This window comes from Oryzias latipes, chromosome 3, assembly GCF_053564925.1.
Source record: "Oryzias latipes strain Hd-rR chromosome 3, Olatipes_Hd-rR_3.1".
NCBI classification, from domain to species: domain Eukaryota; kingdom Metazoa; phylum Chordata; class Actinopteri; order Beloniformes; family Adrianichthyidae; genus Oryzias; species Oryzias latipes.
In genome coordinates, this window is record NC_136239.1 from 36,962,111 (window position 1) to 36,988,436 (window position 26,326).

The 26,326-nt window shown below is 42.2% G+C and overlaps 3 protein-coding genes and 1 non-coding gene across 4 annotated transcripts in view; all 4 read right to left on the minus strand.

Moving 5' to 3' along the window:
• Positions 1–44: 44 nt before the first annotated feature.
• Positions 45–10,713, minus strand: lrp3 (low density lipoprotein receptor-related protein 3). Its single transcript, XM_023953694.2, has 7 exons — positions 10,496–10,713; positions 7,269–7,404; positions 6,986–7,191; positions 5,190–5,806; positions 4,650–5,122; positions 3,599–3,731; positions 45–3,510 (listed from the first exon to the last, which is right to left on the minus strand). Exons 1-7 carry the CDS (start codon positions 10,563–10,565, stop codon positions 2,785–2,787), a joined length of 2,361 nt encoding a protein of 786 aa, XP_023809462.1. The 5' UTR covers positions 10,566–10,713; the 3' UTR covers positions 45–2,784.
• Positions 10,714–13,456: 2,743 nt separating this feature from the next.
• Positions 13,457–13,530, minus strand: trnat-agu (transfer RNA threonine (anticodon AGU)). Its single transcript has one exon. It is a non-coding gene; the product is annotated as a tRNA-Thr (tRNA).
• Positions 13,531–13,757: 227 nt separating this feature from the next.
• Positions 13,758–21,514, minus strand: dnaja2a (DnaJ heat shock protein family (Hsp40) member A2a). Its single transcript, XM_004067476.5, has 9 exons — positions 21,314–21,514; positions 20,333–20,392; positions 18,192–18,421; positions 18,040–18,120; positions 17,834–17,967; positions 17,547–17,743; positions 15,534–15,678; positions 15,319–15,446; positions 13,758–14,810 (listed from the first exon to the last, which is right to left on the minus strand). The coding sequence occupies exons 1-9, from the start codon at positions 21,389–21,391 to the stop codon at positions 14,622–14,624; spliced, it is 1,242 nt and encodes a 413-aa protein (XP_004067524.3). The 5' UTR covers positions 21,392–21,514; the 3' UTR covers positions 13,758–14,621.
• Positions 21,515–23,901: 2,387 nt separating this feature from the next.
• neto2a (neuropilin (NRP) and tolloid (TLL)-like 2a) overlaps positions 23,902–26,326 on the minus strand; it is a 29,396-nt gene continuing 26,971 nt past the window's right edge. The window contains exon 10 of the mRNA XM_004067530.5: positions 23,902–25,556. Coding sequence (XP_004067578.2) covers positions 24,822–25,556 — 735 coding nt within the window. The 3' untranslated portion in view covers positions 23,902–24,821. The remainder of the gene's footprint in view (positions 25,557–26,326) is intronic.

Consider the following 26,326-nt stretch of genomic DNA (forward strand, 5'->3'; position numbering starts at 1 on the left):
TTGTTGTTGACCTAATTAAAAAAAAAGGATCAGAGGAAACGAGCTGAACTTTTTAGGTTTATTCAATTCAGGCACCGTGAAGCAAAAACAACCTAAAGCAGAAAGCTGGACGGGCATTTCATGGCATTTCTCTCTGCAGAAAATATACTAATCTTGTAATAAATGAAAAATACTTTCATCCAAAAAGAAGCCGATGGGGTTTAAAGTGAAGGCAGGTGCAGAGGTTAGTAATGGATTTCTTATTCAAACATTTTTTCAGTTCATTTTTCTGCAAAAACGATCACCAAAATAAGAAACAAACAAAAAGTGCATCCCAAATATTTCATCATGTAGAAGCGTCTGCTAGTAAACCCGTAAAAGAATTCTGACATTTCTTATGAAAAGGGACACAAAAAGGCAATTTTGTACTGCACAAATGATATCTGTTACCCTCCACACCCACACAAATTAAACCACATTCATTGCAAGAGGTTCACCCCAAAAACTGTACATTGTTTCAAAGTTACATACATCAGGCTTTAGAGCTCCTCAAAAAAAAAAGTCTGCTGTCTCATCAGAAAAATAGATAAGTGTTCTTAGAAATCCACAGTTCAGGTGTTTTCTGGCATGACTGATTAAACGGAGCAGAATTTTTTCTGGATCTCTGAACCATCTGAGCTGAAGCAAATGTCCAGGCAGAATCCTTCAAAACTGAAGGTCTGAGGAAATGAAATGATCAGCTGGCCTGAACAAAAATGGAAACAGCATCATTTCTATAGAACAGAAAAAAAGAAATACTAAATTGATCTTTGCATGTGGAAGTTAAATTATTTTTTGAGAGTTTAGGGGAACATGTACCTAATTTAAAAGACCTATCCTCAAGATAACAAAGGAGCCCTAAATTCCATCATTTGAAATTCAGATCATCAAACGAGCCTTAAAAAGATAATTGAAATAAAAAGATAATTGAGTTTGTTCAGGATTCTTGGAAAACAAAAACTCTCAAACCAATTCCACCAAGAAATCGCTGTATCTGTGTGTTCTAAAGAGAAGATATAGAGGCACTTCCTGCTGAGATATATGAAGAAACTCACCATCAACAATCGGGACATGTGTCCGGCTGAAGGGCTTTGATGATCTTTCTGTAGCTTCAGAACTTCAGAAAAACACAGCCAGTCAACATGGAGAAAACTCTGAGAACCTGAGGAGAGTTCAGCAAATCAAAAAGACTCAAAGAACTCAACAAGAAGCCATCCAGGAATTTAAAAAAGCAGCAGAACTACAGGGAGAAAAGTGCTCGACTCAGTTAGGGTCACGGTTCGTGATCAAAAAAGCAGAACATGTCATTTTGAACCAGCCAATAGGGGACCCGTGTGACAGCGGCGTTCAGGTCATCAAAGTAGAGCCTTGACACCTGCTCACCTCAACAGCACCTGAAAACCCTCATCCAGGTCTGCAAGGCTGAACCGCCCTCTGCCGGCGCCTGCTGGTCCAAAGCCACAGATCAGCTCTGAGGTCACGCATTCAGAGAAATGAGCTCCTTCTCAGCTTCATTTGCATTTATAAGTCGGACTTTGATGCTTCTTTTCCTTCTTCGATTTCTTCTTGGATTTTGATTGTTCTGCAGCTCTTTAACCAGTTTATGCTGAAAAATGTCTCAAACTAATTCCTCCATACGGAAAAACCACAAGCAGAGGATTAACCACAGACATGGGTGCGAGAAGAGACACTTACAGCTATCAGGTTTGGGGGTGCGGGGCAATAACTTTCTCACACGGGGCCCAGCGGGTGACTGTAACTGAGAACAGGACGGAGTGAGAATGGCGTCATCCACGGAAAACGGTTCCCCGCAGCTCCAGCCTCATGGAGTCAACTTGGAGCCAGACGACATCAGGGAGCAGGGATCGAAAAAAGGTATTTGATCAAGAATGGACCAATCTGACCAATAGAGGAACAGCTGCTTATTCTTGTAACCATCAGGTACTTCCTGTTTACCAAAGGGAGAGGGGTCACTCAGTCCAGTTCTCATGTACAGTCATTTGTTTGAACAGTGTTTTACCTTGATAAATAGAATTATCAGCACAACAAATTAAATAATATGATAAAAAACAGACTTTTCTTTTACTCTGGTTATCTTTAAGTCAAGCTCTTGTTTGATGAAAAAGGCCAGAAAGAGGAAACGGCAGGCAAATGTTGTCTTCCACAGTAATGTAGATTACAGAACCACGTTTCAGAATCCTGCAGTTCTCCACCAGAACCGCACTCCGTGTTTCTGAGTGGAAATTTCATGAACAAAAAAAAAAATAACCATGAATGCAAAAGACAATCAATCTAAATGAAATTTTGTCTGTGTTTGATCTGAAAAGAAAGTCCAGATATTACAAAAAATATACATATATTTTTGAGGTCGGGTTCTTCTGTTTTTCAGAGAAACTGGACTGAAGTGAAGAACTAAAGAGTCCAGATGCCCTGAAGAGCAGAAACCCTTTGATCCTCAAACCCATCTTCTTCTCAAAGGTCACGTTCTTGTTTTTGGATCTGAAAGTGGTTCTGATTTATCAGAATCGGGTCGGTTTGGGTTCTGAGACCCGGACCTGCACTGGCTGCTCAGCAGAGACTCTGAAGGCTTCTTCGGCTCACAGTTTGCTGCGGTTTGTGAAGGCAATGCTGTGGATGTTTGTTCTAGTGCGGGGCAAAAACTGAGATATTTACCCCACCAGGAGGTAACAGACCCCATCCTAGGACTGCTCTGAACCCCGCTGGGGGCAGTGAAGACGGGGGCTCTGCGGCGCGTGGACTTCAAGGTCACTTAATGGGGGCAGCGGCCGTGTGTGGCCCCTCCTTCCTTGACCTCACTGAGTCTGACTCCCCCCCCCGCCTGCTGTCCTCGGCCCTGACGGAAAGAGAAGGGGACGTCCCGCCATCGTGACCACGAGGTGTTTGAGAGCCGCTGGGAAACGCATGAGGGGAGAGGGGGGACGGGGACCCAGAGGGGGGGGAACGCCTCAATGACACCCCCTTTAGGTTGACTGCAAGTTCCAGAACTAACTTCCTGGAGGGCCGGCGCTGGGAAGGAGGTGCAGAGGCGTACTGGGGGGCGGGAGGGAAAATGTGGGCAGAGTTCCTCTGATGAGGCTGAGGAGCCTCGCCTTCATAAGGGGAGATCCCCCCCCCTTCAGGGCTGCCCACTGAGCGAGAGGACAGAGGCGAAGGGGGGCTCTCCGGGGAGGAGGGCTCCTGGTTCGACCGGGCGGAGCAGCAGATTCTCTGCGGACCCCCTTCGTCGTCCTCGCACCCGGCTCTGGACCCGCCCCCTCCCACTGTTCTGTAGCTGTGGAGCCCAAGTGTGATCTGTGTTGACCCCGGGGGGTCCGGGAGCAGGGAGCTGCTTCTCGCCTGACCCTCTCGGCTCCACAGACGTCTCCACAGGCGGCCGAGACGGCGGCGAGACGAAGAGAAAGTGGAGCGTCTGGAAGAGTGGCGTCTAATCTGTCTGCGCATCGCCAGCCGCAGGTTCTGCAGTACGGAGGCCTGTGGAGGGGGGGGGGGGGGGGGGGGGGGGGGGTCAGTACCACCTCTGTTTGTCTGTGGGACACATCACTGTGCACAAGCACGTCACCTGAGAGGGGTTCTGGACCGGGAAGTCCTCCACTGGAGGGATGAGACCCTGGGCAATCAGCTGACCGTAAGAAGGCGGGGCCTCTCTCTGAACAAACTCCGCCTCCATGTGAGTCATCTGGGTCTCAAAAGCTCTGCGGATGGAGAAGCAGAAAGAAGTGAAAGGAGGGAAGCTGAATGTCAGCGCTGTATTTGTGAGAGATCGTCGTTCCCGACGTCGTTAACCGCCTGCTTTGAATCACAACAGTCCATTATGACTTCATTCTGATGCAAAACCTCCGAAAAGACGCAAGTGCGTCTGAATCTACCATTTTAAATTTCCCAGAAGTCTCCGCTACAACTAGCGAGAAGTGTCAGAATTTACTGAAAGGGTTTATTATGTAATATATTGGATTTTAATGCAACTCTGACACATGGTCACTACTTTGTCATTTTAAATCGTCACCCATTTTCTGGACTAAAAGTCAATCGTGAACATTTTCCGAAGATGATTCATGAATCCACTGTAATCTGATGATGAAAAATAGGATGATTTATTTAAAAAAAACAATACATCAAAATTTATTTTTTCCTATCACAAATTGTTCAAACGCAATGCATTGTGGTCTATATTTGCTAATTTAGTCAGCATTGATGCAGTGTGGTAACAGTTGTTACTGATCCGCAGAGAAAGAAAAAACCCTGACCTACAATTTTCCATGTTTTATTTTGAAAAACCACTGCATTCTCCCCACCACATTTGTCAGTCTGTCACGTGTCAAAAATATTTTTTTTTTAAAGCTGCTGTACCTAGCGCTAAATTGAAATCCCCAAGCTAGCAAAGTTAAGAAAACACAGACGTGTTTGGAACGTTTATTGTGGCAGAAAAGATCCAGAGAGGAAACAGAAGAAGAGCCTTCGACTTCAAAATAAAAGAAAGCTGCATTTAAGTGAGCAAGCTCAGTGAGGAAGCCCGTTTTGTGATGCTCTTTTGTGGTAGTTTGCCTATTGGTAAATGTTTGAGCTGGGACCACCTGTGTAAAAAAATGCAGATGCAGCAGCCGGAGCCTCACCTGTATTCTCGGCTGCGCATGGAGTGCAGCTTGAGGGCGCAGCCGAGGGCAATGACCAGCAGGAGGCTGCAGACCAGGCTGCCGATCAGCGCGGCGGTGATCACTTTCCTGGGCACGGCTGCCAGGCAGTCCCTCTCGTCGCTCCCGTCCAAGCAGTCCTCCTGGCCGTCGCACCTCCACGTCTCGAAGATGCACAGGTTGGTCCCGCAGTGGAAGTTCCCCGGTTGGCAATCGAAGCAGTTCTTCTCGTCAGACCCGTCCGGACATCTCTTCTGATTGTTGCAGCGCTCCCACGCGGGGTAGCACAGTCCGCCTCCGGCGTCGCACAGGAACTCCCCGTCGGGACACATGGAGCACCCCTCCTCGTCTCGGCCGGAGGGACAGTGCCAGTAGCCATCGCATCGCTGGTGTTCAGAGTAGCAGCCCTGATCGCTTCCGCAGGGCCGCTCTCCGGGAAAACAGTAACCTTTGACCTGTGAGGAAGGAGGATGGTCAACATTACCCAAAATTTTTTGCCAGAATAAACCTGACACACCCAACCTGGTAGGTGGCGTTGAAGCCCCGCCCCGGGCTGTGAGGCTGCGCCATGTACAGGACGCTCATCTGGCCGCCGCTGGACTCCAGCATCGCCGGCCGCCTATTGTTGTGATGCGACAGCACCTGGAGGAGGTGCTCCGCCCTCTGCAGCGGCCCGTCGAACACGTGCAGAGAGTCTCTGGGCCCCAGCTGCAGGTCCAGCTGCAGCACGATGGGTTTGGGGTCCTGGGTGTCCAGCAGCCACGAGCACCTCAGCTCAGACGCCGCGCTCCGGTTCACCCGGAAAAAATCAGGAGAGGCGAAAGAGCCGTAGAAGTTGCCCAGGTGTTTCCCGCAGGACGTGTCGGGGCAGCCCAGCTCGTCGGTTCCGTCGGGACAGTCTGGAACGCCGTTGCAGCGCAGGGTGCCGGGCAGACAGCGGGTGGTCTGGGCCTCCGTGCAGGGCGGGGAGCCGCGGGGGCAGACGCCGGCGTGGAACTGCGTGGGAGGCGGGGAGCAGCTGCGTTCGTCTGACGCATCTCCACATTCATCCTGACCGTTGCACTTCCAGGAGCGGGGAAGACACTTCCCGTTCCCGCACAGGAACTCGTCTGACTGACAGCTGCTCTGACCCAGATGACCTGCAGCAGACAGAGCAGAGACGGCTTCCTGTCAGGAGAAAAACCCTCTGGCGGACCGAAACGCATTTAGATTCAAGGCTAAATCTTTTCTGCTTGAGATTCAGAGAATGTCCGAATTCCTGCCCTAACCCCTATATAGTTCACTATAAAGCACATTTGCCATTTTGTAGTGCTGTCCGAATCTACAATTTAAAAGTCCAGTGCCCTGGAAATTTCCTGGGGGTCTCTGCGAAAAAACCAGGGTGCATCTATGCTCACTAGATCGGTAAATATAGACCACAATGCATTGCGCAGGAACATGTTTTACCAAAAAAATGTATTTAAATGAATTTTTTTATTAAACCATCAACGTTTTTATCTTCAGCAGACAGTGGATTCATAAATAATCGTCGCAAAACACTCATGTTAATTCGTTTTTTACTTTGTGAAATCGATGATGTCATTTCCGCGGCTAAAAAAAAGAAAAAAGTAGTGAACATGGCGTCTGAATTGCTTCTCAAATTCACGGCACTATATAATTTTTTAGTAGTTAGCGGTTAGGGTGGGAATTCGGACAGAAGATTCAATTTGACAGATGATCCGTCGGGAAGCGACTTTTTTTCGTTAGTGGCGTTAGTGTGGCGAGCTCGCAAAAGTGGCGTTTCCCCGTGGCTCTCATATTTCTAAGGTAATTTTGTGAGATTTGAATACATGAATTGTTGGTTCAACGTAACACTATAACTGTCAGAAGTCAGAACTCTGTTTCCCCGTTTTGTCACCAGCGAGGAACCATCTCCAGAGTTCTAACCTCACTTCCTGGATGCTGCACAACTGACTCTCATTCAGTCAATCAACCACAGCATACTTAAGCACTGCACTGCACTGAGCATCACTCAGTGGGACGTATTGTTTGTGCCACTGGAACCTGCTGGAGCCTATCCCAGCCACATGCGGGCGAAGGCAGGGGACACCCTGGACAGGTCACCAGTCTGTCGCAGAGCCACAATCACACTCTCACATTCACACTTATGGGCAATGTTTTTGGATTATGAATTGGTCACATGCATCTATGAACAGAGTGGCGGAAGGAGAGGGAGAGAGTGGGGGGCGTGGAGCAGCCGCTCAGCCAGTGGGGGGGTGGTCAAAACAAATCTTTTTTCCTGAAAAGCAGGATGATGAAGATGCTCTCCTGCTCCTCACCTCTGATGTAGGACAGGCGGAAGCCCTGGGCCTGCCCCGAGCTGTTGGCCTGAGAGTGGAAGAAGAGCCAAAAGCGCCCCCTGGTGGAGATGAATGGAGGAGGCAGAACCGAGCCACACAGCCTGGTCTCTCCGGTCCCGGTCGGGGCCAGAAGCAGCCAGTCTCCGGAACATTTCCCCGATTCCGCCAGGTCGAAGCTACGAAAACTGAAACGCATTCAGCCTGTTGAGGAGCTTTTTTCTGTGAAAACATCACATCGAATCGCAAGAAGGACTGAGGGTACCTGATGGTGATGACCTCCCCCTGACTTCCCTGGATGCGCCAGCTACAGTTGACCCCTGGGGCGTAGTTTAAAGGCCAGGAGGGGCTGTAGATGACCCCCCTGCGCTCCATATGCACCTCCGCCTGCTCACTGCAGCCTGCAGCAGACAGCAGAGCATCACAGCTGAGAAGAGGGGCAACCCTGACTCCACCTGACACCACCTCCTCAGGGAGCAGCAGCCAGGAAAGCCCCACGGTTCAGATGCAGGTGTGTGAGGAGGAGGAGGACGAGGAGAAGGCGGCGCAGCCGCCAAAACAGATCCAACCGTTCAGTCAGGGAATCCCTGAACCGGGTTGGAAATGCGGAAAACGCTTTCTCCACTTGTTTTTTTTTTTGGTATTGCAGAGTTTAAATACATTTTAATGGTGATGGACTGGTTCTTACCAGAACATTATGTGATGTATTATAACAGATTTAAAGAATCTTTTACTTTGTTGATTCTTTTTTTCAGATTTTCAAAAATTTCACGAGGGATTTTTCTTGTCTGTTACTTACAAAAATGTCTGAACTTTAACTGGACATGAACTGGATTTGAACTTTAACTTAACTTCTATTGCTTTTGCATTTTTATACTGTTTTTTTTTACTATTTCTATAATTTGTATAATGTTTATCTTTATGTATCATCTGCTCTAGGGCGACCTTAAATTCTCTTGAAAGGTCACAAATAACAATTATTATTATTGATATTATTATTAACTGGATTTAACTGGATTTTAAATGGATTTTCTTTGGATATTTACTGGATTTAACTGGATTTGAACTGGATTTAAATAGGATTTTAACTGGATTTTCTTTGGATATTTACTGGATTTAACTGGATTTGAACTGGATTTAAATAGGATTTTAACTGGATTTTCTTTGGATATTTACTGGATTTAACTGGATTTGAACTGGATTTAAATAGGATTTTAACTGGATTTAACTGGATTTGAACTGGATTCAACTGGATTTTTACTGGATTTAAATAGGATTTTAACTAGATTTTAAATGGATTTTCTTTGGATTTTTAATGGATTTAGCTGGATTTGAACTGGATTTAAATAGGTTTTTAACTGGATTTTAACCGAACTCTTTATTAATTCAGCCTTTGATCCAGATGTTCTGCTTTCCCTTTCCTAGTAGCCTGATTTTTGGTCAAAAATCTTTACATTTGTCTGCAGACATTTAGAGAAGTTCACGATCAGTTCAGTGACCGAACACGAACTTGCTCTTGTGTTGGATGACGAAGCCCACAGTATGACCCTTCCACCTCTGTGTAGAGATACAGTTGTCTGTGCCGAGCTTTTCGGCTAAACTTTGAGAGTAAAGGTTTTGTTTTTTTCCTAACGTTTTGGTTCCAAACGTTTGTCCGTTTGGTCCCGCAGCAGGACGGAGGATCACTTCAGTGCAGCTCCTGACAGCATGGAGACTGCTGAGTATGAGGCCTTGGTGATGCAGCAGTGAAGTCAGCAGCAGGATGAAGCCGGGCTGGGGGGGAGGGGGGGGGTCATTAAGAGCCCAGAGATGGATATCGACAAACACGTCCATCTTTGCAAAAATGATGGTGTTTCTAAAGCAGAGCTGCTGCTGAGTTCATCTCAGAAGAAGACATCTTTACTTCAGGGAGGAGTCGTCACCTTGATTTTCTGAGTGAGCAAAAACTACACGGTGAGATACTGAGTAAGAGGAAAGGTTTAATAATGGAGGATTCAGCGAATGCATGGAACCGAGAGTCCACAAAGACGTCACCGTCTTCAGGACAAAGACAAAAACACGTGACAGAGAAACCCCCCCAGATGTTGGCACATGTTCTTTAGTGGAAAACCATCAGAAGAAAAGTCAAATCTATCGATTCAGTTCAGCAAAGTGTGATAAACGATTTTCCCCCAAACCCAAAAAGAAGTTATTTATCAGAAATGTTTTTCACAAAAACACGTTTTTTTCTGGTCAAACAGTTTCAGATCGTTTCACTTTTAAGCTGTTTGCAATAGAAGATAACTTAGTATGAACTTTAATTATTCCAAAAACTCTGGTATTTAGTACAGAGCCCTGAACGTGACATTAAAAACTATTTGTGCGCAACAGACTTCACTCATTTTTTCAATGTCATGTCTAGTTTAGGCATCAGCCGCAATGACAGGAACATTTGAAAAATCCAGGATGAAATAAAATAAAATGAAATGTAGAAATCTTTAAAGGAATTACTACTTTAAAGAAATAAACGGGGCAAGAAACTATTACAAAGAATAAAAAAGGGGGGGTCTTTTTTAGTAATTAAAAACTAAATAAATTTCACATTATAAATAATTAATAATACTAAAATCTACACCACAGAACATATAAAAATGTTTAAAATGTGACCCAAAAAGATTTGGCTAAAGCAATATTTCATAATATTTAAGTGTCTTTCATTGATTATTTTCATCTCGAAATGTTTGTAAAGTCAGACATTTGGAGGAGAATATCATTATAAACTGATGATATATAATATTTTGCCTTTACCAGAATAATATAACAGATAATCCTCAAGAATCCATGTCATTTTGGAAGCCTGACCCTGTATTTAAATATTATACAATAATTATTGTATTTTTTATATGGTTTTTTTCCTTGTGTGTTTTCAGAAGGAGCAAAAAGATGAAGTCAGATTTATTTTTGTTTTTTTTAAGCTGTTATGGCCGGATGGAGGTTTTCCAGAACCAAAACATTGTTGGACTCAGCAGAACCACACAAACCCTGCAGAACCTCTGGTCACCCTTCAGAAATCCTTCTCCATAATCATGACTGTACCTCCTCTTTACATCACATACCCCTGCACAGCCCTTCTCTTTGTGCACGTGCCCATGATGTGCAGTGGGGGACAACAGAGGGAGGTGAGGAGGAGGAGGAGGAGGAGGAGGAGGAGAGGCAGCTTGCAGACAGGCAGTGATGTCATGCTGATAGCAGCATCACGTTTGTGAATCCGTGTTTCCACACCAACCCCGATCGCTTTCCCACCACAGATCAATGCAGCCGCAGGTCTCCGCAGATACGAGGAAGATGCCCCCCTCCTCCTCTTCCTCCTCACGGGGACACACATCCAGGTGTGACACCATCACAACATTTCAAAATAAAGCACCTCCAACCGGCAAAGCGCATGCGAGCATCAGTCATGACTGGCTTGGGGAACCCAAACAGAGAGGTGCCTCAGTCAGGCTGCAGGCTTACCTGCGCAGAGCAGCGCGCAGCCGAACCAGAGCGCTCCAAGCAGCCGAACCGGTACCTCCGTGGGCCCCATGGCTCGGGCCGGACCCCGCTCTTATCTCGGAGCCGCTTCACTGGACATGCGTGTGACCCGGGGGAGGTCCGGCATCTATCTGAGGCGCATTGTCCTTCGCAGGGCCAGTCGGGCTGAGCAGGTGAAGCTGGAAACAACAACCCACGTGACTTCCGCCCGGCTCTTTCAAAACAAAAGTGGATGGACAACACGAATGCCTTTCACAGAAAATGTGCCCATTTGGACATGAGACATTTGTCATTTTTTTCCCATTTTTTTTCTTTTTTAACATATTCTAAGTTATTGGGAATGTCTCTAACTTTCACAAAATAACATTTTCCCATCTCAGGCATTGCTTTGATTGTAGCAATTTTTCCTTATGTCTAGTTGTGGTTGAAGTCAATTTTCAATCCCGTTACATACACCATGGAATCTCCATGAATATTATAATACAAATTGTTTATTAAAATGTAATTATTTATTCATGTGTCCCCTGTTCTAACTAAATCATTTAAGACTGAAGATTTCTCTTAAATAAAGGTGTTTCTTCTCTAAAATCTTAAAATGTAGCTAACAGGTGAAATTCACGGTGGTCATTTTCATTAAATAAGCTATTTATTGGAAGATTTGCAATCCAAAATACAGACTTTAAGATAGTTCCCATAATTTTAGACAAAAGTCAACAAAAAACTATGCATTATTATTATCTTTATTAATAAATATTCTCTGACAATTGTTGTGTTACAGAGTTGAAACAGGCATAACGGGGTTAAACATGGTGACGGGGTTTGAGGGACAAATACAGATTTACTTGTAATTCCATACATTCAATGCTAGGAGTTTCTAGTAACGATTTCACTTCATAACCACACCAACATTAGATGTAAATTATAGTTTAATGGGTTTTATAAAATATAATAATCGAGAACAACCACAACAGCAAATGACCTCGAGGAAGTACCATTTCTGCATTTTAAATGTTCCTCCTCAGTGTTTGTTTGGTTCCTGTGGTCATTCTACTCACAGCATCTCTTAGATAGATTTGATTTTTCTTTTACCGATTCAGAAAATCTGCTGGATCTCTTCCTTTTAAAAGAAGACTCAGGATTTTTAATTCTATTGTTTTAGAATCCAAGTGATTCACTTCTAAATTTTTGCAACATGTATTTTTTAAATTATTTTGCCTGTTATGACTTTGGCAATCAGCTGCTATTCTTTGTCTTTGGTAGCTTTTTTGTATTTATTTCCATTATCTTGAATGAGTAACTCATGGAAAAGTAAGGTTTTTTTCTTGTTTGGGGATTGATGACGCCAAGTTAGCCTTTTTACTTTTGAACGAGGTGAATCAGAATACGTTAAACATTGGCATCTTTTTTTTGTATTTTTCTTTAGATTTTCCTTCTTTTTCAAGTCTATCTTGTAGTTCAGCTACATTTCAGCAATTTCAGTTTTTTATTTGATCAAACAGTTTGAAATACCTAATAAATTTCACTCGACTTCATGATTGTGTTCCAGTTGTTGTTGATTCTTCACGAAAACTTACAGTTTTATATCTTTATGTTTGCAGCCTGAAATGTGCAAAAGGTTGAAAAGTTCAAGGGGGTCAAATACTTTGGCACGGCACTGTATTTACCTCTTGAGTTTATGTGTTGTATTATATTTATAACAACACAAATATTAAAATCTCAACCCTGTAACATTTGAGAGTTTTGAGCAAAATCTCCACTGTTTCATATATTAAGCGCTAAGAAGAGGGCGCATAACATCCATAAAGTTCAGAATTAAATTGTTTATTTAAATAACAAAAAACCTTATTAGCAAGTAGTAGTTTTGTGTAATTTTTTAATGGGGTTCAGTGGCTGCGCTCGACCACATCAACTTCACCAAACAAATGACAAAAAATACCAAAAGGGCTGTAACTTCTCTGCTTCCTCCACTGTTGTCACTTCCTGGTTTATATGCAATCATATCCTTTTTTATATAAGGGGTGGAATCGTTATGTGTTACGGGGTTGAGGCATTACTCAGGGAAAAAACTAAAACTACTTTAAATAACAACGTAATATTAATATTATAACAAAAAAATCATCGCTATCAAAAGAGTAACCAAAAAACTTTAGATTCATGTAAAAATTGTTGACTTTTTATAATAAAACTGGTTGGTATTTGTAATGTAAACTTTCATTTAGGTCATGAGGACCATGACATAATGACATAATTGATGGTGTATGTTGGAAAAACAAATATTATTTCTAATTAAATCACATAATATCATAATTTTTTTAAAAGTAGTATTAAAATTTGCATTTCATTGTACATATTCAGCTGTTTGAATATAAAGCTCGATAACCAATTATATTAAATACAGCTTGAAGTAAGAGAGGGACACAAATTGTCACATTTTTGTGGAATGACTCGTTTACCAAAGATCCAATTACACTATTGTATTTGAAAAGTTTTTATTTTTTCACAATTTTATTATTTTTCTATACTGAAGTCCTAAAATAACAATATTCATAATCTCACAAGAGCCAGGGAAATTCTATAATGATCTAGTAAGCCTAGTTAAAAAATGGTCCAGCGTTTTTTCCAGAGTATTAGGGAATGTTTACGTTTTATGTCAGCAGCAATAAACACAAAACAAATCCCTGAAGTGAATTTTATTTTGAAGGACTTCCGTTGTACCGTTTCGCTTGAAATTAGTTGTTTTCTCTCGTTATTTTCTTAGTGTAATCTATAACAAAGCAATAAAATAAATGTAATATAAAGCATTTACCACAGAAGTTGACTTATGGAATGAAAGATAATGCCGTTTAATGCGTATGTGGAAGTAATATTGGTGTTTTGATTTCAGTATCGCCACCCAGTGGCACAAACGTAACATTGCAAGCAGCAGCAAGATTATGGTGCAAAAGGCACCGCTGGGATTCGAACCCAGGATCTCCTGTTTACTAGACAGGCGCTTTAACCATCTAAGCCACGGCGCCCTGGAGGGTGAAGTCGAAACTAAGGTTATCGTGGTTATCTGGGTAATGGATAATTACACAATCATATTTAATAAATCATATTTTATCACCTGCCAAAAACATGACAGTTCAATAATCCCCGATTTCTGTATTAGTTTAATGAGTTGATGTTGTTGCTAAATCTTAGGTGTGAATTATCTAATTATTACTCTTTATAATACAGAATAAAAAAGGGGCCACACAGGGTATTATATTTGGGAATTTATTCAACAACTTCATAAACATTTTTGAAGAAGAGTGCTGCTTTACTGAATGTTTGGTAAGTGCAGGAACCAACGCACTCTACATGCAAATGGTCTCAGCACAAATACAGACTATTACTCCTTTTTTTCCTTATTTCACTGCTGCTTTTCTTAAAAAAAGAAAAATTAAAAAAGAAAAGAAAATCACAGCTCAGGGATCAGCAGCTGCAGAAGTTTATCAACAACCACTTTAATGAAATACACAACTTATGTTTTGAAATAAATTGTAAAGAAAAAGGGAAAAATACGACAAAAGAAAAAAAAGAGTGTAAAAATCAGAAACAAGTCCTACAAATGCTGCAGAAAGAATGAGACCGTGTGGAAAAGAGCTCAGCATCTCTGCACACCAGTTAGTTTATTTTTAAATTAATGTAAATACTATGAAAACAAAATGCAAGTCACAGGCTCAGCAAACTAACCAATCTGTCTGATCTGGAGCTCCCATTACGAAGAGGGCTGGACTGGAGGGTTTCCGTTTGGAGGGAGGGGGACTACAGTGAACACCAGACGACAGATCAGCGAGGCGCTCGCGGAGGCAACAACGTTTATGCATCTCAGATTCTCTTTACAACATCTACCTGAAGTCTCAGAGGAGTCCCTTCAGCTGCAGCCTTCCTCAGATGGAGCAGGTCATGTTAGTAACAATTCAATGGTTTAAGGTGCTGGAACTGTGGGGCCATCAGGCCCTCTCAGCCTCGCTGACATCTTTCTTTATTCTAAAAACCATACATTCCCCCCCAAGTAGATGCAGGCCATGTGTTTTTATTTTTTTGTAATATATATTTTTATGTGAAAGAGAGAAATTGGAGATTACTGATGGGCGCACTGCACGCCCGGCCCGTGGTGGCCGCTCTCGTCGTCGGAGCTGTCGTTGTACGCCTCTCTGCGCCCGCCGGATGTGGAGCTCTGGCTGACGTCGTAGTCCTGCAGGTCCACCTCCTCCGTGTCGCCGGTGATGATGGGGGGCTCCGGCCGCGAGGGCAGCATGTCCTCCAACTCCTGCAGAAACGACAACCACGATGAAGGAAACGGACGCCCGGATGTGTTGAGATTAACAAGCATGGTTTGTGTTTTTTCCGTTAGTTAAGACGACAAAAAGTTGTAACTTTACGACTTTATTGTCGTAGTTTAATAGTTGATTTTTTTCTCGTAAATATAGAGCTTTGAAGTGTCAATTGAAATTTTTTTGTTTGTAATCTAGCCCTCAAACTTTGTCGTAATGGAGGACATATAAATAAAGTCGATTCAGCTTAAATTGGCATCCGGGTATTTCTTTATTTAAATTGTGATGATCGGCAGTAGATAAGAGCTCTCGCGGCGGTGGGGTTGCTACACGCCAACAGTCCCGCCCACAACTCAGAGGTGAATTTCTATTAAGCTGCTGCCAATGTGAAAAAACTATTTCCTAGAAACGACAAAGATTTTTTAGATTTTGGCTAAAAACGGGACTTGAACAAATTCTTGCGTGTGAAGGTGTGGATCCAGGAAATGCTACAAGTTGTCGTACCGTAAGTTTCTCAGGGCTGATCCAGTTGTTGTCGGGAAACTGGACGTCAAACTTGACGTACAAATCCCCCTTCTCAAAAGGGTTTCGGTACTGGGGCATGCCTTCTCCTCGCACCACCCTGACCGAGCCTGGAAGACACCGCAGTCAAACTCTGCTTCAACCACCAGAATTGTGGCTGAAACCCAATTCTTCAGCAGAGGAGGTTGATCCCTGACCTGGTTCAATGACTTTTCCAGCAGGATACTTGATGACGATCTGTCTTCCATCTAAGTGCTTTAGCGTGAACTGGAAGCCACACAGCGCCTCCACAAGGCCGATCTTGTGATTTATGAAGAGGTCGTTTTTTTCCCTCTTGAAGGTCTGGAAAAGGGGAAATGGAACATTCAAATCTCAGAAGAAAGCAGCCTCCCAGCAGGATACAAAGTTCATCTGGATGTTTGCTAAAACATTATGAAAAAAAGAACACAGATGAGTCGGCCACAGACCCAGAACGTCAGACACGGGCTGAAAAACGGGCTGAGCAGAGCACAGCAGCTGGGAAACTTGAATGTCTTAAAACACCAACAGAACCTCTTCATCAGTGACATCTACATCAGGATTTAGCTCTCTGTTCTAGCAGAAGCTGTCAATCATGCTCAGCAGAAGCTGTCAATCATGCTCTCTGGATTCTAGTTTCCATCCAGCAGAACAAAACATCTTTTCTCGGTCAATGAAAGACAAGATGGACTGATGATAAACAACAAAACATAAAGAACAACACCTCTGATCTCTGAGCCATTTGTTGCCCTGTGTTCTACATCCTAACAGGCTGTTGAACTCAATCTCCTGTGTGCTGTGTCCTGTACAGAATGTGTTCATCTCACATTTACACAAATATTTGATGATGATTTGATTCACACCTTTGTTTTCCTTCTAGTGTTTCTATAAAGCTTTGAAAATAGTAAGAAAATGTTCGTGTCTGTCTAAGAAAAGTATGTAAAAGTTTCACAGCCTTAAAACATCTGCAATTACTGTAAAAAATAAAAAACAAGATTTGATTTATTGTGGGTCATTTTTAGAGTGCAACTCCGGCGATGAGGTGACTGAAGGAATAAATGCGGTGTCTAAACTTCTAAATTCTTACTCGGCTCTTTGATCCAATTATTCAAAATAGAAATTCTCTGAAAAACAAAGGATACAAACAGCAAAACGCTGAGGTCCAACAGAAAATTACACGTTTCTTTTCATCTGGTAGGAATCAGGGAAATGACATTAATAGATAAAAAACGTCAAATATCAACAGAATGCTTCATGATCTGAATTATGTTCTATGAAAAAATCTGGGATAGGTTCTCTGATTTTCATCAGACAAAGTACCAACACTTTCTCAGTTAACCCTTTAGGTCCTGCGTAGGGCTGCACGATATGAGGAAAACTTGCGATATGCGATATAAATGATCAATATGGCGATAACTATATAATTTGCGGTATATAAACAAATAGAAAAATAACCAAAAACATCATTCCCATTTCATTGTAACACTTTGAAAATTATACTCCAAATGACCCTCATGGACATAGGTGAGAATCTTCTAACATAATAGGCGTCCATCTGATTGGTAAACAATGGGAAGGCGTCCATCTGATTGGTCAAAACATAAAGGGGTTTATTTAATGCGTTAAATGCTTCAAGCTGCCACATTTTGGGTTTATGATTTATTGCGATATTCACCGTCTTTCGCGATATGCATATTGCAGAGCTGGATATTGCGATAACGATAAATTTGCAGTATATTGTGCAGGCCTAGTCCTGCGGATTCTGAAAAGCAGCCTCACGCTGATAGGAAACGATAATGTCCTCCTCATTGGTGCAAAGCTGATTTTCAGCGCATCGGCTGATCCACGGCAGAATAGTTATGGTACATGAAAGAGTCTGTTATTTAGGCTACATCTCTGGTTTTAAAGGCAAAACGTAAACAGATCTTTGTTAACGTGTGACTCTGCATCAATGCTTGCTGGACTTCTGCTTTAGGGCTTCATGTTATAGGAAATAGAACTACTGATACCTAAAATAATCCATTTCTGTAGCTACACTGGGAGTATTACAACATTTGCACAGATACACTTACAGATTTAAAGAGGATTCTTTCGGTTGGGAGAATTCAAAATGATAAGTTTGACTCAAAAATGCAAAAACACGATGTAAATCTTAGTTTACTTTAAAACGTGCATTCAGAACCGGTCCTCACCTCGTGCTCTTTTTCCTGCAGGACGAGGACGATGTCTCCAGGCTCCACGCCAGGCGCCTGATCCGCCTCTCCCCCAAAGGTGATTTTCTGTCCATGTTTCATGCCTTTGTCCACGTGGACTTCCAAGATCTTCACCTCCTTCACTACTTTCTTGCCTTCACACTTTTTACAGCGGTCCTTCTCGCTGATGACCTCGCCTGGGGGTTTGAACCAGGGACAACAAGGACTGAACAAATGGCCAGGAGAACAGAGGACGTGCCCCGTGAAGAATTGGCAGCAGTTCTTACCTTCTCCGTTGCAGTCGGTGCAGACAGACTGCATCTGCTGGACCATGCCCGGGGCCAGCTGTCTGATCATGATGCGCATGCCACGCCCCCGACACGTCGAACACTTTTGCACGGCGCCCGTCTTGCCTCCTTGTCTGCAGTCATCGATATGAAGTTGACGTGGGTCACAGACGGAGACTCGCTACACCAATGTTCACACAACTTACCCATTACAAGAGCTACACAAAACATTCTTGCTAAGTTGGAGTTTGGTTGTTTTTCCGTTGTAAAGGTCCTCTAATGAAACCCTAAGGAGCAAAGTCAGACATTCAGAAAACTCAAATGATTCTGTTAGAAGAGTCCACATTCTCAGACGCACTTCAGCGGATGGACCATGTCCTCTCCTCTCCGCCGCCCCCCGTTTCTCGAGCGATTTCCTTGGCCGCCCATGAAGCCGAAGAGGCCGCCACCGAAAATGTGGGAGAAGATGTCGTCCATGCCCGGGCCACCCCCACCTCCTTCCCGTAGGCCCTGTTCGCCATAGCGATCGTAGAGCTCCTTCTTCTCCGGGTTTGACAGAACTTCATAGGCGAAGCTTATTTCTTTAAACTGCGTCAAGCAGAGAAAAACGACAAAAACATGGTATAAATACAAACTAAACCCTGCAACAACCAACATAGTGAAATATTTCACTAAAACATGTTTAAGTAGAGGTGAGCAAATGGCATAGTGCTGATGTTTTCTTCAACCCAACTCCGGCTAACATCCACTGGGCTCTCAGGTTGACCCACACAAAGGTCAGAGTCACACTTCGCTCTGTTTGTTGGTTTGCTACTATAGCAACAACAATGCGCCGAAGACAGGCATGTTTGCATGTTCTGAGGCTACTGATGTTATGCTCTGTGTATTATTCGTATTTTAAATACACAAATGTTACAACAAAACTATTCAATCATCTTAAAAGGTACTTAGATTAGCTAAATGTAGTCAATTCAATTAAAAAATGCTTCCGCAATTAACATCTTTATTTTTGACCAACTATAGTTTCAGAAAGAATCTTTTTTCTTTTCCGTCCTGATTAGACTGCAGCCCTTGAATTAGCAAAAACATGAATTATTCCATTTTAAAGAAAGCAGCCCTTAATGGATGTAAAAAGACATAATTTAAGATTATTCTGAAGCATTTATAAGTGAATGCATTTTTTTATTGTCTTCTTTAGCAAAAACTTTACAGTAAATGGGAAAGTTAGACAAAGAAAAACCTGAACGTTAACATATTTAATATTCTTCAGTTTATTCTTCACTTCTTCCTCATATATGGTTCTGCTTGGACCGTTGGTTGTTGTAAAAATCCAATTTTCATTCATGTTCCACCTTTGAGGCGTTTCTGTTGTTCCTGCTTGAAATGACCAGTTTCAGATTTACTCTTGTTGTTGCTTTTCATGGTGTGTCTTGAAGTGTAGTCACTGCATCTGCACTTAAAGAATCATTTCTCTGAAACATTTCAAGGAGGAAGGCTTTGGCCCGATCCAAATTCTTCCCCAACCCCCCTGGCTTCTCCCCATCCCTTCAACTGTAGAACAGGAGAAACACATTTCTGCAGGTTGGTGTTCTCTGAAGCACACAAGTTTGAATTTAAATGTAAGTAATCATGTTTAGTTTTTTTGAACGACTTTTTAAAGTTATAAAATTGATGTTGTGCTTTTCCGCGCCAACGTGGATGAACTGCAACTTTTGATGATGTCATAGAGTGGGAGTGAGGCCAGAATTAAAAAACACAGTTTTTCAAAACCCTCCATGTGAAGGGCTTAAGGTAGGAGTAAGGAGAAGCTGAAGAATTCCGATTTGGCCTTTGAGACCAGATGCCACGACTCAGCTACAACACAGCGGTTCTAGAAAAATATTTATGTCATCTTGTGACTGTGGCGTCACGGTGCTTTGTGACCAGAAACAGTTCAGTGGCTGCCCTCAAAGTGGGCTCAAATCCACAGTTGAGTCACAACCATTGACTGTAAAACAAATGGACAGCTCAACACCCCTCTCATGTTTCCAAATAGGAAGTACCATTGCTTTCTACAAACACCCAATTCCACCCACACAAACGACAAACACATTTGTTATTAGATGCTTGGCTAGAGCTGTTAATCCCCCCCCCTGTAATTTGAAACCTTTTGCCCCCATTGACCTGAATTCTGATCTCAAATAGAATTTTATAAAAGGAATATTAAAGAATTGTACTCTTCAAACTGCTCCATTCCATATCATGGAATTGTGAATAAAAACATTCTGTGTTCAGTACATTTCTGATGCTTCTGGGAAGGGAATAAAGATACCGGTCCAGGCAGTTGCACAGAGGGTCTTGGCCAAGGACCCAGACTCTGTCCTTTAATGTTCACACTTCCTTATTAATGTATATTTTAACACAAAAACCAAAGAGTGAGCTGCATGATTCCTTCATCACAGTTAATGACCAACCAACTAAGGACAAAGCCCCACAGGATTATCTTCAGGGGGGTCTTACCTTGTCTCCTGCATTTGGGTTCTTGTCAGGGTGGTATTCTTTTGCCAGTTTTCTGTAGGCCTGGATGGACAGCAGAGGAAAATGTATATACAGTATATTAAAAAAAGTACAAATGTCTCAACTATTGACGTGACTCAACAACATGCTGTTATGTAACCACACGTGGGCCCAACCTTGATATTAAAGCCGGTAAATACTCCACCTTTTAAACTTTAATTTACACATTTTTTTAAAGAGAAATGTAATAATCGTCCTTAAATCTATGGCAAATAAATCGGTTTTAAACACGAAAACACTAAATGCCTGACAGTTCCTGCGCTAACGTTTCAGTAAACTGTGCTAAACAGCATTTCATTGCTAACCCGACTTTTAGCAAAAACAAAGTAACCCCTTGAGATTTTTAGGCAAAAATAAACAAACAAACTAAAGTAAATAATACACTCAATAAAACAAAAATTAAATACTTTCCTTAATATAACTGGAGTTTCATTATCGATCACCAGTTTTCGGCACAGAGTCAGTGCTAAAAATCCAGATCTGCGTTCACTGAAAGTTAATCCGATATAATTTAATAACTTATTTATTAACTCGGTTAAGTCCTCGCCTCACTTAATAACTCAATAACTACCTGTTAAAGCCGAAAAAAGATTACGAAACACGACGTGATTAGCACGCGCGTGACGTTAGCTAATGTTGCTAACGTCAGGTCAACGATTAGATTCGTATAATATGAACAGAGACTCTCTCTGATTCAAACAATGTTTATTTTCAGTAATAAATTAACTTTACCAGTAACGTTTTTTTATTTGGCTTAAAACCGGTCAAAGTTTACAGCTACAAATCAATGCGGAACATCGAGGCCACTTAGCCTGTTCCTTTATCAGAAGCCGACATTAGCTAACCTAAGCTAGGCACCGCATTTCCTGTTTAAACTATGGATACACGTTGATGTCGTTTCCCTTTGTCTTTCCAACTACTTGCCTTCTTTAGCTCATTTTCCGTTGCGGACGGAGACACTCCCAGAATGTCGTACAGTTTCGTATCCACAACATTGGCCATGGTGTTTCGATGGATGTTACTTCGGCGAGGAGGAGGCGGACAAAGAGACGGAGCCGGTGGTGCTACGCGAATCGGTCTGTTCGGCCGGTTTCTTCACTTCCGGAAGACTCCTGGCTCTGACCGCGCGCTGCTGCCACCTAGCGACCGGTTGGTTGTATGGCAGCTGAGGTCAAAACAACACATACCGCTACTGATGAAAAAGAGGGACATGGCCCACTGGTTAGATTCTTACAAATGTTATGATACATATATATTTAAATTATTTCAAAAATATATATATGCTATTAGTTATCTTATACAATTTTAATGTCACTAATCCAGTTTAAATGTATTAGTGATATTCATAAAATGAGTAATATCATGCACAAGACTGTCAGGTGAACCCCTGCATAGAGTAAAATATCAAATGTGTCAGGCACTCTTCAAATGTGTTTTTTTGTTAACAAAAATCTGTTTGCTTCATTTGCATTTTGAAATAAATTAAGAAAAAACTACAAAATTAGACCATTTTAATGTTTTAAAATGTTTAAGAAGCTAGACAAGGGAAGACACAGAGCTGTGTAAATGTAAATATTAATTTGTTTTTCCTACAATACCACAAATGTTTTTTTGAATTTTTTTTTTATTTCAGTGTCACCAAAACCTTTGCAGAATTGTTTATTTGTTTCTATAATGATAATGGAGCTTGTGGTCTTAAGGTTCTCTGCTGGTTAGAGGACAGTTGGCAGGAAAAAAAGAAGACGGTTCAGAACCCATGTTTAAAAGATTATAAACAAGTCTTAATCATAAATTATTGATTGTTTTCCTTTGGTTTTCTCAATTTCAAATCAAACCGTGTGGAGTTTTTCTGCCACACAATTGATTTTGGCGTCTTTTATGTAACAAGGTCCCCAAAAGTCACACTGCGATGCATTAAAAAACTTCAATTGCATTTGTATTTGAAGGTACAGGATGAGGTGAGCTAAATTATGATTTACTGACTTAAATATGTTATTCTTCTGATGCAAAATTAGTCATTTTTAAATATGTTTCAAATTATCTCTACTAAGCTTTCCTTTTTTCTTTCTTAAACATTAAAGCATCCAGTTATAAAATACTTGCAACATGAAATTTAGATTTCAATATAATTGTCTGATTTCAAATTTAATTTTACATTTTGCAATCATCACTGATTTTGAAAATGTCACTGTTTTGTTAAAAAAAAAAAAATCTAGAAGAAAAATTCTCTGTCTTTGTATGATTGGATTCAAAAATGAGAAAGTTGAATAAACTGTATCCAGAAAGCAGTTTATACTACAAAATGTAAAAATACGTAAAAGCCCATTAAAACCCCATTTGTACTGAAACACATAGTATTCCCGACATCCTTCAGTCATCATTGATTGTATTTGACCATTTCTTGTCTGAACATTCAAAGAAATAAAAAAAACAAGGTTATACTTTTACTGATTTAATCCACATGAAGCAAGGTCAAGATTAAGATTGTTTTTTTAATCAAGAATTCTAAAGAAAGCGATCAGAAAATTGTCAAAGCCCTGTAATTAATTTAAAAAGAGTTGTATTACAAATAAAAATTACATCAATTTCTTAAAACTTAAAATACAACCTAAGATTCAATTCATGCTAGTAAAAAATACTTTAAACACACAAAGAGTAATTATGTTAATTCTGAGACGTTAAAAAAACATTTTGTCCATGTTAGAATTGTTTTATTGCTGTTCTTTGGGGAAAGTAAATGTAAATAATCAAATGTACATATTTTTTGCTTGATGTTAGCTTGGTTTCTGTTGAACATTGCATGTGATTTGAACCTCAACCCTGCTGTTGATGAAGATGTGAGAATGAAAGGCAGCAGTTCCCCTGCTGGGGGCGCTCCAGCATCACTGAGGAGCTTCTCCTGTGTGTCATTTTAGGTTTCTGACCCTAGAATATTTTTCATGAGGTTTTGAAACAAACACAAAAATACAGAGCAGATTCTATTTGGAGGGAATTATAGTTACATGCTGCATTACCAGTTATAACACAACAATAGCAATCAGTAACTCTTGTTGCTTTTTTCAGTGCATCTCTCTTTATTAGTAGTTTTAACTTAATAAAGAACAGATTCTTCTTAGGATTTCAACATGATAACATGTTTAGACTGTATTTAGAGGCCTGTATACACATGACCTGACGTGAAAGCCGAACACACGAGGCCACATCTGAAGGTCACATATTCTGCAAGATGGCCCCCAAGCTCAAGTTTGGACAAACACGTTGTGACAGCAGATGAAAGCAGGACTCAGTTATGTGGCCAGCAATAGACTGAGCGACAGATAAAAGGGGAATAATGCCACAAACATTCCTTCACGTGTGGTTTTTAAGGTGGAATTTGTCCGATTTGATTCCCCTTTTCAGTGTTATTCTCCAAAAACTGTAGGTAACAGACGGCATCTTACCATCTCCAGCGCGTTGGAACCCGCATCCTTATGTTTTCTTGTTTACAGGAAGAAGAAAGACTCACGCAGTGATGATGTGAGTAAGATCACCTTTAATTCAACAGAAATAAATCATACAACCAGTGATTAAAATCATAAAATGAGTCCACTACTGAATATAAGTCTGTCACTTAAGGAAACAAGTTGTGCTTGTTTGACACACTCTGGTTAAGGGAGAATAATAATAATACTTAAAAAAAAAGATGTTTTTCCTCCTGCTTAACACAGGCTTTTTTAACGAGGGGAGATTGTTGTTTTAATCCCGTCGCACAGCCAATTTGAGTCTCCACATAATCCCACACAGCAACAATCCTCTAACTATGGTTGTTTTTTTCCAGTTACGTAACAAAATAAGTTCGTCTCTTCGTGTGCTCATCCTGAGGAGAGACGACGTGGAAGATATCCTCTGTTTGTGAGGTAACCATGACAACTACATCCTTATTATATGAATATAACATCACTATAAATCCTCAGTCCTTAATCAGCTCCGATAAAAGCAATTCCTCCTCCCGAGTTGTGGAGAAGCAGTGGTGAAATGATCTGACCCATGTTTGAAAAAGGTTGATAGCTGAGAGTCCCCATAAGGCTGGATAATATACTGGCTTTTAACAGTACCGTACACAGACAAAAATAAAGAAATAAATTATCAGAAGAAACACTATAGGTCATATCATATATATCTGAGCATGGCTCGGGGATGGATGTAAAAATTTGGTCTCTCTTGATGTTTTCTTTGATAGTTCTGGAAGTGAGAGAATCCTCCGACAAGTCTCAGATGGAAAGACAGATTACACGGGATTCCTCCACCTCGTCTTTTATCCGTCAGGAAGAAAACGCTCTGTGGCTCCAGACTCGCTTTTTATTGATTCCGCCATGTTCTCCCCACACGAGGAGCACGAGAGGGAGGCGCTCTCCATCGCTGCGCCAGGAAACGGGAGGAATCCTGTCTCCTTTTAGAAGTCCATGGATATGGAGCGCTGCTGGGGGTCAACCAAGGTGGTGCTGTTGCGGGAGCTGGAGCCGCGGATGCTGAGGGTTCCACAGGCGCCGGCCATGGCTCCACCTATGCCTCCAGCGATGCCGCTGGGCCCACCCATTCCCATCCCACCCCCCATCGCCACTCCTCCTGTTATTCCTACGGCCCCTCCGATCCCTCCTCCTGCGATCCCCGAAGGTCCGCCTCCTCCCATCGCTCCCCCACCTGCAGCTCCTCCTGAGATTCCCGAAGCTCCACGCCCGTAAATCTCACAGGGAATCTCCTCGGTCACGCGGTCCTCAATCACCTGCTGGTCGCAGTCGTGCGCCTGTGCGTGCTGCTTGTAGCCGTAGCAGCTCTTCTTGTAGCTGGAGGTGGAGTTGAAAGTCTTCATGGGCGGGGGCTTGGAGAAGTCGTTGTGGTAAGACAGCTCCATGGAGCTCAGGGTGGTGCGGCTGTGCTTCATACTCCCGCCGCCCCCGCCGCCGCCGGCGGTGGTGACGGAGCCTTGGGAGCCGCAGTGATGCTCGTGGACGCAGCGGGACATGGTGGAGGAGCGCCGCATCTTGTGGAAGCTGTCCAGCTCCTCAGAGAGGTCAGCTAGGTCAGAGGACATCTCCTTGTCGCGGAGCGAGAAGAGCTCGTAGTGAGGCGGGTCGAAGACCTCCTGGAACCCGGCCTTGTTGAAAACGCCAGGGCGGCGGGCCACAACCTTAAGAAGAAGATCCATGCAGACGGTTAAATCTGAGTTACAAACAAGAGGCCAAGAAGGGACAGAAATCCAAGCAGAAAATTCATCAATTTCTCCAGTTCAGAAGAAATCTCTAGCACCTTTCTCATTAATAGCATCACATGTTTTTGGTTCAATCCCTCTGCGTAGATTCTTTCCGTTCATTTATTTTACATCCTCTAAAACATTAACTACTCTGAAAACACAACAAAAGAATTTGAGCCTAAAGCCGCTAGCAGAGCCGTACCGCCTACCAGCTGCTACACACCTCTCACTGTCTCCCTCTGCCACAAACCCCACTTTATTTCTAAATGCAAGCTTTATCTCCATAGCAACCATTTCATTTTTTGGTCACCTGGGGGTGACAAACAGGTGTACCTGTTTCTTAGAAGAGATGGCAAAAATACATGTTTGAATTTCCTTGGGAACGGACGTTTTTTGTTAACCGCGCCCACATTCCATATATATAATATTGTATGCCATGTTGTTTCATTCAGCTAAAGCCAATGATTAAGGTGTTACATTTTCACAATATTTCAGTCAAAGATGTGCGAGCAGCAGAGACATTTTTACGAGCTCGCCACAGCAACACCGTTCAAAATCCAACAAAATAAAAATAAAAACTTTTTTCCCTAAGTCGCTTCCAAATGATGCTCGAGGAGTTTGGAGGCGCTAGATCGAAATCCGTAGGAGGAGTTTAGATTCACAGCTGGTGCTAAAGGGGATTTTTTTTTGAGGGTCAAAGGTCAGCA